Source organism: Aspergillus vadensis, assembly GCF_003184925.1.
Source record: "Aspergillus vadensis CBS 113365 unplaced genomic scaffold BO88scaffold_7, whole genome shotgun sequence".
NCBI classification, from domain to species: Eukaryota; Fungi; Ascomycota; class Eurotiomycetes; order Eurotiales; family Aspergillaceae; genus Aspergillus; species Aspergillus vadensis.
In genome coordinates this window covers 1,169,330-1,188,944 of record NW_020292045.1, presented here as the reverse complement: position 1 = coordinate 1,188,944, position 19,615 = coordinate 1,169,330, and the positions used below count along the sequence as shown (strand labels likewise).

Here is a 19,615-nt window from a genome sequence, read left to right as displayed (position 1 = left end):
AAAACCCTAAAACCCTAAAAACCCTAAAACCCTAAACCCTAATAAAACCCTAAAACCCTAAAACCCTAATAATAAAACCCTAATATTATTCTTCTGTTGTTGTATAGCCTCAGGTGTAATTATATAATAAATATTATATAATTAATATCTATAAGATCTCAGTTAATAAGAAATTAATATATAATAATTCTCTGTACAGATCTTGGAATAATAAAATATTTATTATATATATGTGATAGGATCTACTTGTCAGGGTAGAAAGCCTGTCGACTAGGTAAGGAATCAACCACTAAACACCATATATTTGTCTGATAATGACAAAGGTAGTTTATATTCATGAAATAGACTGATTTTTAAGAAATCAGTAGCTTATTACAGAGGAATCAGTATTTTATAAATACTAGAGAGATATAAAACTATTATTAATAATCTTATAATTCTTATAATTATTATAATATATTATTCTGATAACTTTTATTCTGATAGTTAGATTATTTTATTATAAATAGTATTCTTCTCTGCTGGAACAAGCTATCTAGCTTAGATATTAGAAATAGTCTTATATATTTCTAATTCAGAATAATAAAAATCTGATAATAAAAGATAAGAGACCCACGGGATATCCAGTATAAATAAAATTATATACTAATTCTGTATAACTTTATTAGTATTTAATTATATTTGTATAGATGGATCTACTGTAAAGAAATATAAATAATAAAATCTCTTATATTATTTTTTTTTTTTCTTTTTTTATCTTATAGTTATTTTTTTTTAATCTCTTATAATTATTCTGTTTATTTTTTATTATTATTTCGCGTGCTTTTTATTATTTTTATTATTATATATTAATTATTTAGTAATTAGGTACTTCTCTATATTTATTTCTTACTTTATTTATTTTCAGATTATATATTTTATATTAAATCTTTTAATATACCTCCCAAAGCAGCTCCTAAGAAGAAGATTTATATATTACAGAAATAATTTATTAAAACTTAATATTTTTTTTATATATATTGTCTCTGTACTGTTAATACTAATTTTAATATTGCTGAGGGAGTTTTTTATAATATTAACTATTATTAGAATATTTATACTTTAGTACTGTATTGCTAGTATTCTGAGAAAAGAAAGATATATTTTATAATAAGTATTATTTAATTTTTTTTATTATACTAGATATAATACTAATATTAGCTAGACTAATATAAAAATATTTAATAATACTTATAATTTCACTACTATTCTCAAGTGGTAAGTAAAACTGATAAATATAGAATATTAGAATAAAGATATTAAGTATACTGTTCTTGAGAAGATATTAAATTTAATTATTATATATAATTATATAAAGTTAGCTCATGCTCGCTAGTTTAGTCTTAAGAAATCAAAGAAAACCACCCGGGTATAAAGATCTTATAAATAACTAAAATAAATAGCTAATTAATAATATTTTAATAGATAAATATAGCAGGATATAACTTATTTTTTATTATTTATTATTAAATTATTAGTTTATTAATTTCTCTACTCCCTGCCGGTGCTATTTCTGTATAATACTAGATATATAAATATAATTTACTACTTTATCTGATACTAGGAGATAAAAATTATATAATCTAGATTTTAATTCTAAGATTTTATTTAGATACTATTACTGAGGTAGTCCGTGTGCAATATTCTGATATTATTAATAAAATTATATTAAATAATAATAATAACTTTAGTAGATATAATATAGTTTTTAAAATTTATAATTTAATTAATTTATTCTTTATTTTTATTCTTAGTCTGTAAGAAGGCCTGGATATTATTATTATTTATTTTATAAATAAATAATAAATATAATTAAATATATTTAAACATCTCCTGCCGCCTCATAGCAGGATGATTTTATATTTATTAGTATATTTAATCTATAATAATATAATTAATAAAAAATATTAAGAAGTTGATATTCCCATAACTTATTCTTTAAGAATATAAAGTAATTTATTAATAATTATTTTCTGTTTTCTTAATATATAGTACTTTTTATAGAATTTTTAATATTATTTTATGGCTTCGGGTGTATTTTTTATATTTTTATTAGAAATTTATTAATTATACTCACTTAGCTAGCTTTTCTATTTAATCAGATAATAATCTTAATTATTATATTATTAGTAGTCTTTGACTTTTTTAACTTTTTATTTATTTTTATTATCTAGATCTAATATTAGGAGTAGTTCTTTCTAGTTTCTTCTTATATTCCACAGTTCTAACAGGGAAATATAAAATATATTATAAATTTATTTATATTTCTCAGGTAAGTATAAGTAATATACTTGAAATCTAATATATTTAAGAATCTGAAAGAATTTTATAAATTTTAGAACTAATTTTCTTAATTCTTTAAGCTATAGATTCTGGGTTGATAATTTAATTAGATCTTTTTTTTTAAAGTAAAATAGCTTTTTATACTTATTATAATATTTCTTTTATTTTTCTATAATTATTTATTATATTTTTTATAGCTGTTTTTTTATTTTTTAAAATTTTTTAATCTTATCTTATATTACTGGGACCTCTCGCTGTTGGGAATCAGCCTTGATTCAGATATAAAAATCTAGTAAAAAGCTATAAAAAATATTATAAGATAATTAATCTATAATTATATTATTTATATTATTACAAGTAAATTGAGTATTTAGTAAAATTAATAGCCAGTTAGTATTATAATAATTAGAGTAGTATTAGAAATAATATTTAAGTATCTGGTTTATCTGTTCTATTTAGTTATTAATTTAAGAGTGGAATGCAGTTAAGAATTTTAATATTATATAATTATTATAAATTAAGTTTAACTAGAATTTACTGGTAAAGATTAATTCTTTATCAGATATAATTCTATTTAGGGATCTGAAAATCAATTTAATCTATTAATAGAATAATTTAGTAAGGTCTGGTGCGGTTATTATAAATAAAATAATAAAAAAAAAACAATATTTTAAAAATTAATTAATAATAATAAAAATAATATTAATAGTTTTTTTATATTAGATGATAGGAGGTAGTCTTATAATAAAATCTATTATTAATTTAATAAAGAAATAAGATGGAATTAGTAATAATTTAAAACTATTATATAATTAATACTTTGGAGCAGTGGTTTTTTAATATATTAAATAAATTTAAATATACTCAGCTATATTATACTGTAATCTAGTCTAGTAGAATTTTTTATATAATAATATTTCTGTTTAAATCTTTCTGAAGTATCCTGCTAACAGATTATCATAGTATAATTTAATAAGTATTTAATATAGTATTTTAAAGAATAGAATATAATATTAATCTTTAAAACAGATATGATTAGTTATTTTAATAATCTAATACTTTTAGCCTAGTTATTTTTATTAAATAGCAGTTTTTTATTATTATATCTCTAGATCTTTGTTCTGTAAATATAAGATTATCTCTTGAAGTTCAGAATTATATATATCTGAGTATAAAATTTCTGCGGTATATACTTATAATATTATAAATTAGAAAATAAATCTTTCTTGAGATAAATTTATTTAAATAATTTAATTAATTATCTTTATACTAGCTTGATTATTAGAGTTCTTTGAGCTAAATATAATACAGGTATTAAATCTAGAATAATCTTGTATATTTTAAGATTTGAATTAGGATTTCTCTTTGGTAAGATTCCTTATTATCAGAGATAATATATCTATGAATTATTCTTAAATTAGGGTTAATAATTTCTTTTAAGAAGTAGATTCTATCTAGAATCTAAAAAATATTCTAGAAGATTTATTTACTAAATTTAACTTTCCTGTTCTGTATTTAATAATAAAATTATAAAAAATTAGATTTATAAGTTATTAAGCTTGTCTTTTATTAATTCTAGTTTAATACATGAAGAATTACAAGTTTAAGTAGTTAGATAAAATCTTAATTATTTAAAAAATTTCTTTAAAATATTATTACTATTATTTAAAAGAATAAATAATAGTAAATAATTCTTAATCTAGAGTATTATAATTTAGCTCAACACTAGAAAATTTATAAAATTAAAATATAATTAAATAAAATATATTTTTATTATTAAATTAAGATAAGATGCCACTCATCCTTTTCTTAGATATATTAATTTCTAAACAGCAGGGTTTTATAGGATTGAAATATATTAATAAAAATGCTTATTAGAAGGCGGTGATTAGATAATAAAAAATAATTTATTTAAATAAGATTAAATAAATCTTTTCTGATTTTCATCCGTTGACTGTTCCACGAAATAGCGAGGTAAGGGGTAATATAATATAAGAATAATCTTAAATAAATTATTAATAAAAATTACAGAATCTGAGGAAGACCTGGATATCATAATAATTTTCAAAAATTAACTATAAAATAATATTATTTATCTGTTAAGGATCCATGGATACTCTATTAGAATTAATAATATATTCTAGAAATTTAACTTTAAATTAGTAGAATAAGTATTTTAATAATTTTATATAAAGTTAAGCTTCTTAAAGTCTTTTTAAAACTTAATAAATATACTTTATATAAGATTTCTTATCAGGTGAAAAGATGAGAATATTATCTAAATATATTATATAAAAATTATTAAGAAGTTCTTGAAGCGCAGTATATATATAATTTTAGAAAATTACTGGAGTATTAATTAATCTAAATAATATAATTATATATTTAAAGTAACTGTATTAAATATAAAATACTGTCTTTTATTTATTATTTTTTTTAATATGAATTTAGTAATATATATTTTTAATATTAATTTTTGAAAAGTAGGTACTTCCTGAAATTCTGTTAAGAATCTTTAAAATAAGAGATAGAGGATAGTAATTTTTAATAGAAATTTTATTAAAAATTTTATAATTTATATAAAAATATAAATTATTATTTTTCTTAGATATAAAAAAAATAAAGGCCCCAGCAGGATTTTTTAAAAATTAGATTTAATTTAATTTTAGATTCTCTTTAATATATTCTTATAGAATCTTAAGTTCAGCTTTAAATAAGAAATATATTAAACTGTAAAAAAGTATTTTATTAAATTTAATATTAATAATATAATCTGCAGAGCTGTAAGGAGATAGCTATTAAAAAAATTTATAAAAAATATATCTTAAAACTGCTTTAATTTAATAGAAATTATCTTAGAATTTAGTAATAAATTATAAGGTTCTTTTTCTGGTAACCAGATATTTTCAGAGAACTTAATAATAATATATATCTTTACTGAATTTTAAGTTGCTTCAGTAAATTAAGTAACAGAAAATAATAAAATAAATAATATACTAAATTATTACTAGCAGTTCCATACTGATAAGATAATATATAAATCTTGAAGTATAGTTATTAAAAGTAATATAAGACTATTTTTCAGTCAAGAATTCTAATTAATTTTTATATAATATTATTTAAAAGTACAGGTGGCTTCTTATAAATTAGTAGTAATAATAAAGACTTTCTATATATTATAAATAAAAATAATAATTTAATTAATAATTTTAATCTTTAATATAATAACTGGAATATGTTGAAGATTATAGACTTTAATAAACTAGTAATTAATAATATTTATTTCAGCATAGTTATCTAGGTCTACAAAGATTTCAAGACTGTTTTAAATATAAATAAAAATATAAAAATAATATATAGTCCCTACTATAGGTGGAGAAGTTAAAATTATAGAATCTATTTTAATTTCTTTATTTTTCTTTCTGAATCTAATAAGAATTAGTAAATTCTAGTAGATTAAACTTTTTTATCTTTAATAAAATATCAGTTTGCAAGGTGTTAGATATTTTTATATATAAAATATTATAATTAATTATTATTTTTTCTAATAGAATTTTTTTTATAATTCAGGATATTTTTCTTAATAATTTTACTGATAGTTTCTTAGAAGCGCTTATATAGTTTATAATTATTAAATTAATTATTATTTTATTTATGTTTTTCTCTATTCTTCTATAATTTATAATAATAAGTAGTAATAGCTATTATTTTATTTTATTTTTTTAATAAGTGTAGAATATGCTCTTAAATATAATAATTTAAATCTAGAAATAATTTAGTAAAATATAATAAGACTTTTTCTTTCTCTGTTTAACAAGAGAAGTATTACTTTAAAATATTAAAATATATATAAAATTCTCTCAGATTCTGGCTGTATCACTGGTGAGCCCGTTCTAATTAGGCTATAATATTAGATTAAAAAATAGTAATATTTTAAATTAATATAAAAGTCTAGTTTTTAAACTAGGACTATGATTTCTTAAAAAATTGTTTTTCTTTCAGATTTTTATTATTAATAAAACAATACTATCTCTGCCTGCAGGATAGATCTATATAGCTAATAATAATAAAAATCTTATATTTCTTTAATAAATATTTCTTAAAAGTGCTTCTGAATATATATTCTAAATTAGTAATTTATTTCTAATACTTTTGGAGATTAAAATTCAGAATAAAATAAGAAATATTTTTAAACTTGATCTCTTTTTTATTCTTATTTAATTTAAAAGAGGATCAGTAGTATTTTAAAAATATTTTATTTAAAAAATTATTTCTTTAAAAATAAATTATTCTCTACTGCAGATTAGTAATTTATTTTAATTAATAAATATAATCTTCTAGCTGTTGAATCTCTTCAACAGTGGAGATAGTATTTAATGATAGTTTTAGATTAATTTAATTACTAGATATTTTTATTTTTTTATTATTTTTAATAGGTGGTATCTTCCTTAGGTAGTTAAAGTAGAAGAATCAGAATATAATAAAATTTATTTATCAGAATAGAAAGTCTGTTGACTAGGTAAGAAATTAACTACTAAATATTATATATTTATCTGATAATAATAAAGATAGTTTATATTTATAAAATAAACTGATTCTTGAGGAATTAATAGCTTATTACAGAGGAATTAGTATCTTATAGATGCTAGAAAGGTATAGAACCATTATTAATAATCTCATGACTCTCATAACCACTATAATACGTCATCCCGATGACTTTTATCCCGATAGCTAGGTTATTCTATCACAATATATAAATAAATAAAAGCTCTTGTTTATAGTCTTAGATAATTTTTTTATTATATATTTTAAGTAGATACTTTATAGTTATATTATCCTGGAGTTAATACTTATTAAAATTATTTATTTATCAGACGAGGTCTTGCTCTGTATAGATTTATTAAAATATTTATAAAAAGACAGTATATTCTTCAGTCTGTATAATATATAAAATCTTTGTATTAGAAAAATACTTCTTAAAGAACAACCCCTTGATCCGGCTGTATAAAAAAGAATTAATAATAATTATATAATTATATTTACTAATATCTTAATTACTTAACCTGGTCTTGATTATACACTCGCTGACTTGTATATGGTATTATACCTTAATAATAGAGGCAATATGAGCTGTAGAATAGTTCTCATGGAACAGACTAATAATGTCAGCCTTGTACGGCTCAAGATTAATGGCTGGACGTACTATGATCAACACCATGATGAACAAATAAAGCACTGTACGTAGAGTAATGATAAACATCATCTAGCGGTGAGGCCAGCGGTGAGCGTACTTCAACACTAAAAATCGTTTTTGCCCGATGGCCGCTATTAACCGCCGTAGGTCTCGGACTCTAGTCGCAGGGTGTTCTGCTCAAGCGCCAGTGCATACCTCTGGAGGGCAGTGAATCAGGGATCCTTGCCTGCTTGCTGGCCCCAGCGAGCCACCACCACCCGGTCGCCAGGTTGCACCGAATTTATCCCGGGCCCTGTAGAGACTACCGTTCCCGCAAAGATGAATCCGAGGATAAAGAGATATTAAGATTAGAATAAATCCAACCTGGATTCTTAGTTTAACGGCTGAGTGGTAGGTACTTGGGCATGATACCTCTGGATTTTAGTATTAATGGAGTTAAAACTAGCTGCTTTAACCCGTACCAAGAGTTCCCTACAGCCAGGAACCCATTACTCTACAGTCTCGACCTGAATAGTCCCCCGGGGTTTTTTGATCCAGCCTACTTTATTCGACATATTTTCATGAAGTCATATTGAAGAAGATCAAAACTTGCCAGAGGATAAGGTGTTGGTTAAGAATCTGGTAATCCCCTGACTCGTGACGTGAACCACAGATGGAAGCGACTGCCGATCCAATTGCCGGCCGAATGGTTGCATGACTCAACTGATGTAGATCACGTGACTAGCAGTTCTCATGGATTTGACATCTGAACGTTGGAATTTCCTCTAAGGGATACTAAACATGTGGTTCTGGTATTTGTTGAGTAGCATTGGTGTGGATGATGCATTGTTGTGAATATCTGGAAGTCTCGCGTCTGAAAAGGATGAGCTTGACATCTACTCCTATCATTCACATATAATCGTCCACCGGAGTTGCTACTCGTTTAGTATGTGGACCACTACAGTAGTAAGGACATGATAGTAAAGATGCCCCAATGCCATCCTACCATCAAATGCAAGTAGCGAAGCTGCGGTGAAACCAACTTCCTTATGTATTTCTGATCTCAACTGAATTTCAAAGGCAATATCATGATTCTCAGGACACCCCTTAAAATGTATCGTTCGGTTGGCAACAACAGCAAGAAAATGGATTGACAGAGATACTCGAAGTCAGGGGAGTTCCGGATTACGTACACCATCTTGTTCTCTGTATTGATCCAATACGTAAGAAGTACAAGCCCGGAGTCCTTGCCTATTGCTGCATTATAGGGCTTCTATCTTCGAGTTTGGAGACTCAATCACGAGTTTCATCCTCGTTATCTTTTTCCCGCCCGCCCCCCAATCCCCTAGAACAAGGATAGACATGAGATATTCTTGACTGGTAACAACAGCAATAGTTGGTGCAATCTTTCTTCCAGAAGCCTCCCGCAAGACGCAAAGATGCAATAGATACACTTAGAATACAACGCTAGGCGATGACCTGATACTAGAAAAAGCAGAGCAGTGGCTGGATGAGGCTTTCGTATAATGTTCCTGCTGCGCTGTTCTTTTGTCATTCCATTGCGCTTTACCTCGTGAATGCTATCAATCCGGGGCTGCCCTTGTGCTATAATTATATTACGACGTTTGATAGTGTTGCTAGACATGGCGAGTGGTCTGATCCATATACCATTGCGCTTAGGACTCCTGCCGATTGCTGGTCATGTTAGAGCCAGTGAGATAAATGGAGACTAAATAAGCGTAACGATGGCCTCTCCACTGGATAGAGTTTCCAGAGCCACCATGACAGGCCTTGCACATATGATCAGGGACGGCTACGAAAACGGGGTCCATATACTACATCGGCAAGTTTGTCTGTTGATTTGGCTCGCTTACCTGCTCTTCCCCGCCTATCTCCACTTGGTTCGTCATCGCCCGCCCATAGCGCTGTCCCTTAATCAATTTGACGCGCAGCCCTCACATTTAGGGTGCGATCGTCACTACCAAGCGCTTCGGCCCCCTGATTGTATGTCTACTTATGTACTACTTGCTCTCCCGAATGCTCCCATCACTCAATCCTGAATTTCGTTCTGAGGATATAGAGACCACGATCACTTGCCATAATAGTCTGTTGATGGTCAGAGGTCATCATGCGAGCAAGCATTTTACCATATACCTTGTTCTTAGCCACTCTGGCACGGGCGCAACTATCTGGTCCCGTTGGTCCTCTAGTTGACTACAGCACTAAAGCCAAGAATCAGACCTGCAACATCATCGACTACGGAGCCCTCGCAGATGGTAAGACGGATATCTCGCAGCCCCTTCTCGATGCCTGGGGAAATTGCTCAGTGGGGGGACTGGTCTACATCCCACCTGGTAACTACTCGCTGGCCGAGGATATCGAGCTCAAGCACGGCCAGTCCTCTGCAATTCAGCTAGACGGTGTGATTATGCGCGGACACCGCGGATCGTATCAGATGATTTTGATCCGTGACTGCAACGACTTCGAATTCTTCAGCGGCAACTCCCGCGGGGCCATTCAGGGCTTTGGGTACGAATATTTGCAAAATGACACCTACGGCGAGAGACTGCTGCGCATCCAAGAGGTTAGCAATTTTTCGGTGCATGGATTTGCACTTGTTGACTCGCCCTCTTACTATATCGTCCTTGATACCGTCTCTAGTGGAGAGGTATATAACATCTTGATCCGCGGCGTGACATCAGTGGGGGCGACAGATGCCATCGACGTATGGGGAGAGAACATGTGGTTCCATGATATTGAAGTGAGCAACGGCGATGAATGTGTCACTGTCAAGTCTCCGGCGCACAACTATCTGATCGAGAATATCTACTGCAATCTAAGTGGTGGGACCGCCATTGGCTCCTTAGGCACAGGCACCAATATATCTGACATTCACTACCGCAATCTCTATATGAACCGAGCAGATGCCTGCTTCCTGAAGAGCAATAATGGGGATGGGATTATCAAAAATATCATCTGGGAGAATGTCATAGTTCACGGCGGTCCGTACCCGCTAGCTATAGACGAGGCCTGGGGGGACGACCGAGGCTCTGGAGGAGTTCAAGTGTCCAACCTTACATTCCGAGTAAGTACACGCCAATATAGATGTCTGAGGATATCCTAATTTGTTTGATTATATAGAACTGGCACGGAGAATCCGCTAGCGCCTCACGCCCAGTGATCCGTCTACAGTGTGACTCTGACGTCCCGTGCTACGATATTACCATCGAGAATGTGAACCTCTGGGCCAACGACAGCAGTGATGTGGTCTGGCTGTGTGAAAATGCCTATGGAGATGGGGCCTGTCTCTCTAGTGGAAAGGGAACAACGGATTTAAAGACCTTTACCAGCAAACAGACTATAACTGCCACCCCGTACGTGACTATGTCGTAGTTCATTCCAACCCATAATTACTAACAACATGAAAGGTCCTATGCTGCCCCAACAATGGCAGCTGACTTTACCGCTGATCTGCCATCAACGCGCCCGTTCACTATTCCTCCCATGCCGACGAGTTTCTACCCGGGTGCTACTCCCATCTCAACACTTCTACATCTCCATGGTGCGGGTGGTCTCCCGTCAGCATCTCCCGTTTCGCATCATCGACGACGGCATTGACTAGGTTATGCTACAGTGGATAATTCGCTTACAGCATATTGGAAGTACATTCATATACAAGGCTCATTCGATATGTTGGGTTAGCGCAGCGGTTATGCAGTGTTCCCGAACCTCAGCGTACACAGAGCATATATCATTCGAATTGAACATGCATCAAAGCTAGGTTGTGTAAAGGAGCTACATTGAAAATTGCATCGCCTGATGGCAGTACCTATAATCAGGATCTTGATTTCGTTGCAGCCTATATTACAGGTCTGTATGATAGCTTGTACTACATTGAAGAAGTTGGGGCGCCGCATATCGTGGTGGGTGAACGTAGATTTGCGCCAGAGCTTCCCGAGGCCTGAAGGACCAAAAGCACGGTAGAATATAGCAATCGGATAACTGGTGACATATACTCCATGCATTGAAAGACTGGTAGTCGGATTAGCATTAAAGATCAATAAGCTTGTCCATCAATATATGTTCGTCCAAGCGGTTCTCACGGGCTTGTTGCATCTTCAAAGAAACAAACATCTCAAGGCCGTCCAACTCCTCCTGTGACAAAAGCGAAAGCCTATTTTAAAGAGATCCCTGTCCAAAATGTCGTTTATCTAGAAATTGCCAATAGATATCATCAAACATGTAGCTTTTCCTAGCAGCAAGGCAGAACCAAAAAAAGCCCGTTATTCAAAGACTCTGCCATGCGTTCTGAAAGTCGCTGATACTCTTTCAATGCACCATTTCGTTTCTTTTCGTCCTCGCATGATCGGAGTGCACTGAGGAAGAGATGCAAGCGTGGTGTATACCGTGCCAAGAATGCATGCAAGTCTGACTGCCAAGCTTCGGGGCTCTCGAAGAGGAGCCACCAGGGTGCAGTATAGGTATATTCGGCAGGCGCAACGTAAGTGAATTCCCAATCAATGACACCAGTGAGTAAAAAGTCTTGCTTTGCAACAAGTACATTGGACGGACGCAAATCTTCGCAGTAAAGATGGAACGGACCCGACCGCTGCTTTTTATACTCCCGGGCGATTTCCCTCAAAAGGCAGCGGGCTATGCATTTCTTCCGAAAATCTTGCTCATCTTCGACAGCATCGTTCCGTTGGTATTGAAGGTAGAGAAGCTGCTGTCTCGCGAGTTCCTCGAAATATTCGCCCGCGGTACTGAATGTCCCTTCGGCAAATATGCCAGGAGGAAGATTTCCAACGCGCACCAGTTCGTCATATTGAGGGTTAGTGGCCTTTGAGCTACTTTCCACATCTGGGATCCCTCTTCCAGAGCTCCAATAGACGAAAAGATTGGTTTAGACAATTCCAAGATAACTTACGCCATCACGCGATAGGCACTTTGAATGTCGGAGTCGGAAACATTTGGATTAAGGCTGGGCGACTGGATTGTTGGGTCCCCAAGGCGGTTGGACAACAACATTCCCTCAGTGAAAGTTATGACAAGGTAAGGGCCGCACCCCCATCGACCCATCCCAAGAATGCAGGGGACAGGGAGCGCGGTATTTTGAGATAGGAATTTCATGACTGAAGCCTCGTTTCTACTCTTTTCCGTCCGAAAGCGGCTTCTACCCAGGATTGGGAACCGAACAAGTGCACGGAATCCATCCTCGAAGGTAACAATGCAGCAAATATTGTAAGCGCCCGTGGTAAACTGTGAGACATCAGCCACCCATGCAGTGCCACGACGATTCTGGGTTGCGACTCTCGACGGCAAGGCAGGGGACTGCTGGGAAAGCAATTGTAGCCAGCCAGCAAACAACTTGTCATTATACTCCTCAGAAAGATGATCCCAGTCCATGGTTGTTGAGGTCGGAGTCGGAGGCGATAATGCAACAACAGCATGGGGTTTGTTGATGCGCTTCGAAAGTCGTGGTTTGGAATCCATCATGTGATAACCGGGTATCTTCGGGTCCAATCGGTGCTGAGAGAATTAAGAGTTGAGAGAGTCGAGAGCTTATTGGAGTCAAAGAGGTCATTGATGGCTTATCGGACCAGGAACGGCAGCTTATGACACAGGCTGCCAATGCAAGCACCATCAAGCGCCAGAGAAACAAGAAATAGGGACTTACAACCTAAGTGTACATGACACCATGTCTGCTGGGAGATGATGTGCTAGATAGAAGAACAGCAAGGTTCAGCAACACAACATCGATGAATTAGGCCACTAGTTGGCGATTCTATACACGTTATGGCATCAATTACCACCCCTCAACTTGTTGAGAAGATCTCCTAAATGTATTATGGCCCTTTACCATCGATATCCTTTTCGCAAAGCCTAGAGATACCCGTACCGTGTACTTTAGACCTATTGAATACTATTGCCTCGTTTATCATGAACTACACCAGACACAGAACAAGATAACAGTCAGGCAGCTGCTGAGGGATATACTTATATAGCATTGTTTGCTAAGTATCCCAGTATGAAGCCTTTACATTGTGCGCAACAAGCTGGTTCAACATTAAGCACATGAAAAGTCGACCGTCACGGATCTCATGCTCGCACTAATAGTGAGATAATTTATGTGTAGAATGATATATGTTCGACGGGCCACAAGATATGCAGTTTTCCTCGAACTGGGCTCTTCTATGCGCACACCTCAGAAGCTTTATCCGGATGAATCATGTCGTTATTGATCCAGGTCATGTAATTCCAGTAGTCCGCCTGTGTACCTTGACCGTCGACGGTTGCATTCCCCGAAAACTTAGCAGTCCAATAGGCGCTTCCTCGAGAGTATTTTGCGAAAGCATAAAGTCCGGTGTTGAGAGCTTCCTCTCTGTCAGCGAAGGTGTTGTTGTACTGTGCCTGGATTGACCATTCGCCGACAAACACAGGGAATTTGCCATCACCTGCTCCATCCTCTGCATCGGCACAGATGTATGTGGTAATGTTCTGGCCTGTTGCTCCCCGGCCAGCAAAGTAATAGTTATGCACATCGAAGACCAGGTTAGCGGATGAAGAGAATTTCGATGACCAGTACTCTTCGCCTCGGAAGCTACCTTGAAACATAACTGGTATATTCGGATTGACTTTCTCGACCCTGTCCAGTACTGCTTGAATATATTTCAGAACCCAAGCTGCACCTTCATCCGATAATGCTGCTGGACTGCCAAATGCTGACATATCTGTGTTGTTCACAGGTTCGTTGATGGGTGCAATGGTAAAGGACTCCGGATGGTTCGAGTTCTGAATATAGGTGATGACGGAGTCAATCGCCTGAAGAGAATAATTCAACGCTGTCTGGTTGTTGAACCATCCATAATGTCCCGTTGCCTCTCCAAAAGCCATACCATTTACTCCACCGGGTAACGAGTGTACATCAATGATGACATGCATGGAATGCTTAGTGATAGCGTATGTCGCAATGTTGTTCAGAAACGAAACCTGGTTCCCTGAATACAGTTGTGACCCGGGCACTTTGACCCAAGAGGCATACGTGGTGGGGATACGCAAAAGGTTCACGCCGGCGTTTGCTAAATTATCAATATCCGAGGTTGTGATATAGGTCGCATATCTTCTCTCCAAAACGGGACCACACTGAGAGCCTTGGTTTACACAAAGGCCCCATTCGTCGTCCGCGCCTTTGGAATATTCGGCCCACCAAGTAGTATCGATAGTGCTTTCTTGCTCAAGCCATCCGCCTAGGTTAACTCCATTGGCACTGTACGTAGTCCAGTTGAGGTACTCCGCCGCAGCGAGGGCAAAGCCAGCTTGGAGGAAGAAGGCAGAGAGTAGGTTGACCATTTTGCGCGGTCAGAATGAGAGTAGCTTATAGACAGGACAAAATGAGGGAGGGCTGATGATGTTCATTCTGGTACTGGTGTCGTGTCTCTATTTATCCCCCGAATCAACCGTGTCCGACGGCTTCTCGGTTTCCAATCTCCCTAGACCCTGCAGGCTGTCGTTCTGATGACCTCTCGTAAACATCTCAGTGTATTTTAGTGAGAAAATCACCGAGATCTCTACATGGGATCACTTCGCTCTCTGTGTATGAGGACTAAAGGCTCGGTGTTAAACTTCACCGAGAAGTGATGAACACTGACCTCTTGGAGTCACTTATGTATATTGCTTGGCCAGGTTGAGTACCATTTTGCTGTCAGCTGCTTGCAATTTCCTCCACATCCCGAATTGTGTGGACGTGGAGAGACACAGCTCAATTGGAAGGACCTCTAGCGGTACCAGCAAGGCTGGTGGAGACCGTCATGGCATTGGCTGCCTCTCATCTGTGAGGGAAGTATATGCATGCAAGCCGTTGAATGAGATCCCGAGGAAGCCTTAGGCGCGCCGGAGCCCGCGGGCACCGGGAGCTAAGCTTGCATTTCAGGGTCATGTGCAGATCCAACAGTGGAGCCGAAGATGGAGCCCGTATGCAGTCGAGGACGATCTTCATCTTAATCCATGGGCATATGTGTGTGCGCACGGGCTAGATTACCCTGCCATCATAAACCCAGTGCCAGATTATGAGCTACGGGTAACGGAAAGTCTGTTGTCCTCAAGCATCTCCTCGATTGTCTTTGAAGATTTTACACTGATAGACGGGATGGTGGCTACATGGCGCTCTTCACTTGAATTAATTCGCCTATATGCATTTTAAGTGTCGATGGTGAGAAGGAGAGCCGACCCGGTTGGCTTCTCAGACAGCGCTTGGATTGTCAGACAGACCATTCTGACTGACAGGTTGATGTCACACTTACAAATCCACCATTATCTGCTTTATTTATTCGAAATTGCGCCCCGTCCTGATGTCTTCCGCTACTTCATCGCTTACCGGGTCGCCCATCCTAACATGGCCCCATAGTCCAATTTCTTGGCCCTGGCCTATACACTTCGACTAAAAACAAACCCTTGATGAACAACGAAAGTTGCTAGTCAATTGATAACGAGCTGCCAAGCTCACGCAAATGTTGAAAGCTCCGGTGAACTTTTGTAGAACTACTGGCTCGCAATGGCTAGAATAATCAGATAGTTGTGACGTTATTTAGTCGGGTCAGAGTTCAGCATGATAATGGGAAACAACGACCTTCACCAATAGACTTTCCCTCTTCTTCTTCTTCTTCTTCTTCTTCTTCTTCTTCTTCTTCTTCTTCTTCCTCATTCGAGTTGCTCAAAGGTACTGGTATATTTGGAAGAAGTATATATTCTCTTTGTGAAGGGTGGACGACATGTTGTGGTACGGTGAGAGTGTTTGCAGCTGCCAGTAGCAGGATTATATACTTATACTTAGTGTGACTTGAATGGTTTAGGGTTTTAAATGAACAGGATCACGCAGTTCGCCAACTGAACTGTACATATACTTTGGTAAACTCCTCTGCTATACATTTACCACCCCGAATATTTTTAGGTGGGGAAAGGCAAAAGTACCGAGTAAATAAATAAATAAATAAATACAAACCCTATGCAAGCCATGTGTGGCTTATACTTTGGGGAAGAGATGACTGCGCCACCCCCAAACGCGGCGGAGGTGGCTGGTGCCATTGCGGGAATGAGTCAAAAACAGAAAAAGATGAAAAAGAAGCTGAAATGGAATTTACGCAGAAACAGAACAACTTAGAAATCAATCATCATGCCGTACCAGCTTGTCATATTTGACTTTGACGGCACACTGTTCGACACCTACGATGCCATCGAGCACTCCATCCAATTGACCTTCCAGCGCCTTCTGCCCTCTCATCCTCCGCCTTCGTCCAGCGACATTCGCCCGCTCGTCTCCACCGGCGCGCCTCCCGGGGACACCTTTCGCAGTCTACACCCCGATCCCACCACCTTCGACGAGTCTCTCTGGATTCCTACCTATCGCGAGTTGTATGCCATTCATGGCCAATCCCGTACAAGTCCCTATCCCGCCGCTCGCGACGTCCTACAAGCATTGCACGATCGGAATCAACCCATGGCCATCATCAGCAACAAAGCAGCGGTCGCAGTGAAGGCGGCTTTGGAGAAGACCGACCTGCTCCACTTCTTTCCAGATTCCCTCATCCTGGGTCATGGTGTGGCCGGCGTGCAGCGCAAGCCGGATCCGTCCAGCTTCACAGACGTGCTCTGGCCGAACTGGAAAGCCCTGGGGGCGCCCGAGGAGGTGGAAGCGGAGCGCGTACTGATGGTTGGAGACACCTTGACGGACATCCTGTACGCAAGAAACATCGGAGCCCAGGTGTGTTGGTGTCGGTACGGTCAGGGCGACGTGGAGGAGTGCCAACGCCTACAACCGGATTATACTGCGGAGACACTAGAGGATGTGCTCAAGATCGTGGAGGGCAGATCGTGACTGGTGAGACGCCCTGTGGCATCTCACTCATGACACAGGACCATCGTGTAGGCAGCTCTTCTTTCACGCGATACGCATAGACATAGATTCACATAGACCTATTGCTCGTCTCCCAGTTTCCCGATACTGGAGATCGAGGCACCTCACGCCTTCGCCTTCCACCGGCATATACTGGTCTAGAACCCCCAGAGAGTATCAATTTCGAAGGATACTTCTAACCAGTACTGACTGGTGTGTGCAACTGCTCGCTGATAAAATCACCGGTCCGTGTAAGTGGCAGAGAGGAGGCCCCCGCCTGGTAGAAAACCCCATTTTTCTCCTGTCCTCATACGCTGGTCTTGTAGAATTTCATTCACCCTTCCAGGGTGACTCAAGCGTACAGTGCCAGCAAACCTAGTTTCCACACTTATCTCTGCTCCACGTTGTCGAGAAGCAAAGCCTGATAATTTCAAAACGCGGGGGTATATTACAATTCCGGTCGGCGCTCTACAAAGAGGCTTAAATACGGACTTCTCCTTATCCCCCTGATTCACATCAACTGCGTGCAGTCCAGTTCAGGAGTCATACAGCTCGAATGGGCATAGTTGATTGAATTCATTCTCATTCCTTCATTTCCGTCTCGACAATCCGTATGCGATATGACGTCATATTATTGGTATTGCTGGGGCGGGGAAATCCAACAAGTCAACCGCTGATTTACTTTACTAGTATTGTTGTTTCAGTTCGTCCTCATCTCAGGCTCTTGTTGGCTCTCACCCGACTTTCTCACTGCTCCATCGTTGGATCAACAACAGCATGGCCTTTGCACGTCGGCTCGCCATCCTCCCCGGTGGTCTAGGTAGGCATCGACCCGACCTCGTCACAATTCCCATCTGAGTATTGACTGCCTCTCCCGACAAGGCGGCCTGGGTTCGAGTATTGGTAAGAAGCTTCGCCAACAAGGTGCTCGGCTAGCTCTTCTATATGCCCCGTTCGAGGCTGCCCGACGCGATGAGCTGCTAGAGGCGGGCTACGGTGAGTCGCCCGCGCGCGACGAGATCCGAACGTATGAATGCGACATCACAGACCCCGACGCTGTGGAGTCGGTCTTCACCACCCTGAAGGAGGATGTTCTTACCCCATCATCGACGTCACAGTCGGCTCGGGCCTTCCCCAGTATCCTCGTCAACACGGCGGGCTATGTATCGCTCAGTGATTTGGAGTTCACCCCGCCGCAAGAGACCCTGAAGCATCTGCACACCAATGTCCTGGGCCCCATGCTGTGCTCGCAGGCCTTTGCACGATTGTACTTGGCTGCGGCGGAAGTCGCTCATGCGTCACCTAATCCGCCGCCTCCCGGTCGCATCGTCAATCTGGCCTCCCAAGCCGCACATGTGGCCCTGCATCGTCACGGGGCCTATTGTGCATCCAAAGCGGCACTCTTGGGGCTCACGCGCAGTATGGCTTCTGAATGGGGAGGCCGTGGTATCACGGCGAACAGCGTGTCTCCGACAGTGGCCTGGACTGCTCTGGGACAGAAGGCCTGGGGGCAGGATGATGTGCGGGAGGCTTTCCTGAAGACGATCCCGACAGGCAAGTTTGCGCAGCCAGATGAGGTTGCGGATGCGGTTTTGTTTCTTTGTCAGGTACGCAGCTGACTCAATGACTGAGGAGTATTTCGCTTTGTTCTGATTCGTAAAACAGGACTCAAGTGGAATGATCAATGGAGCGGACATTCGCGTAGACGGTGGATTTACTATCAGGTAAACTGGACCGAGATTTGACCTTGACCAGTTGGAGGTCCACTATATGATAGATGTCTGATGCTACATCGAGCATAAGGAACACCAATCCGGATATAGTGGCAATAATGAGAACATTCTTAAAGTTAATTCTTGGCAGGCCAACCCTGGTATGACAGCGTTAGTATGTATAAAGTATGCCTTTCTACGTCTTGTGAGAAGTAGAATGGTTATGGTGTAATTTCGAGGAGTGCTTAAGATTCATATCTCCCTCGTATCCGGCTACAGACTATGAAGATTGGTACAAGAATGACACCATACTTGGATCCTGTCTGTCTATGACACCTATGCTTATTTTGTGTTCCAAACACCCCAGGATTCCAGGGTTGGCACTCCCTACCGTCACACAAATTGTAACATTCATAGCGCAGTCGATACGGCGCAAGTCTGCCCAAAAGAGTTGTCTCTCCATTGTGTCAAACGGACCAATCATGTCACTAGCATCTGGAACTTTGAATATTGGTGGGG

The 19,615-nt window shown here is 37.3% G+C and overlaps 4 protein-coding genes across 4 annotated transcripts; 2 read left to right on the top strand and 2 right to left on the bottom strand.

Annotated features, from left to right (window-relative positions):
- Positions 1 to 9,623: 9,623 nt before the first annotated feature.
- On the top strand, positions 9,624 to 11,113 carry BO88DRAFT_452411 (rhamnogalacturonase A precursor; the record flags this gene model as incomplete). The annotated part of the gene is made up of 3 exons (XM_025710692.1): positions 9,624 to 10,580; positions 10,637 to 10,869; positions 10,924 to 11,113. 3 exons carry the CDS (start codon positions 9,624 to 9,626, stop codon positions 11,111 to 11,113), a joined length of 1,380 nt encoding a protein of 459 aa, XP_025564690.1.
- Positions 11,114 to 11,545: 432 nt separating this feature from the next.
- Positions 11,546 to 12,909, bottom strand: BO88DRAFT_442911 (phosphotransferase family protein; the record flags this gene model as incomplete). The annotated part of the gene is made up of 4 exons (XM_025709993.1): positions 12,442 to 12,909; positions 12,309 to 12,417; positions 11,791 to 12,258; positions 11,546 to 11,669 (listed from the first exon to the last, which is right to left on the bottom strand). The coding sequence occupies exons 1-4, from the start codon at positions 12,899 to 12,901 to the stop codon at positions 11,546 to 11,548; spliced, it is 1,161 nt and encodes a 386-aa protein (XP_025564689.1). The 5' UTR covers positions 12,902 to 12,909.
- A 778-nt stretch (positions 12,910 to 13,687) lies between these two features.
- On the bottom strand, positions 13,688 to 14,845 carry BO88DRAFT_480306 (glycoside hydrolase; the record flags this gene model as incomplete). Its single annotated transcript, XM_025712136.1, has 1 exon — positions 13,688 to 14,845. One exon carries the CDS (start codon positions 14,843 to 14,845, stop codon positions 13,688 to 13,690), a length of 1,158 nt encoding a protein of 385 aa, XP_025564688.1.
- Positions 14,846 to 16,630: 1,785 nt separating this feature from the next.
- BO88DRAFT_442910 (NAD(P)-binding protein) lies at positions 16,631 to 19,233 on the top strand. The gene is made up of 5 exons (XM_025709992.1): positions 16,631 to 17,266; positions 17,332 to 17,411; positions 17,447 to 17,540; positions 18,244 to 18,991; positions 19,050 to 19,233. Exons 1-5 carry the CDS (start codon positions 16,665 to 16,667, stop codon positions 19,110 to 19,112), a joined length of 1,587 nt encoding a protein of 528 aa, XP_025564687.1. The 5' UTR covers positions 16,631 to 16,664; the 3' UTR covers positions 19,113 to 19,233.
- The last annotated feature ends 382 nt before the right edge of the window (positions 19,234 to 19,615 follow it).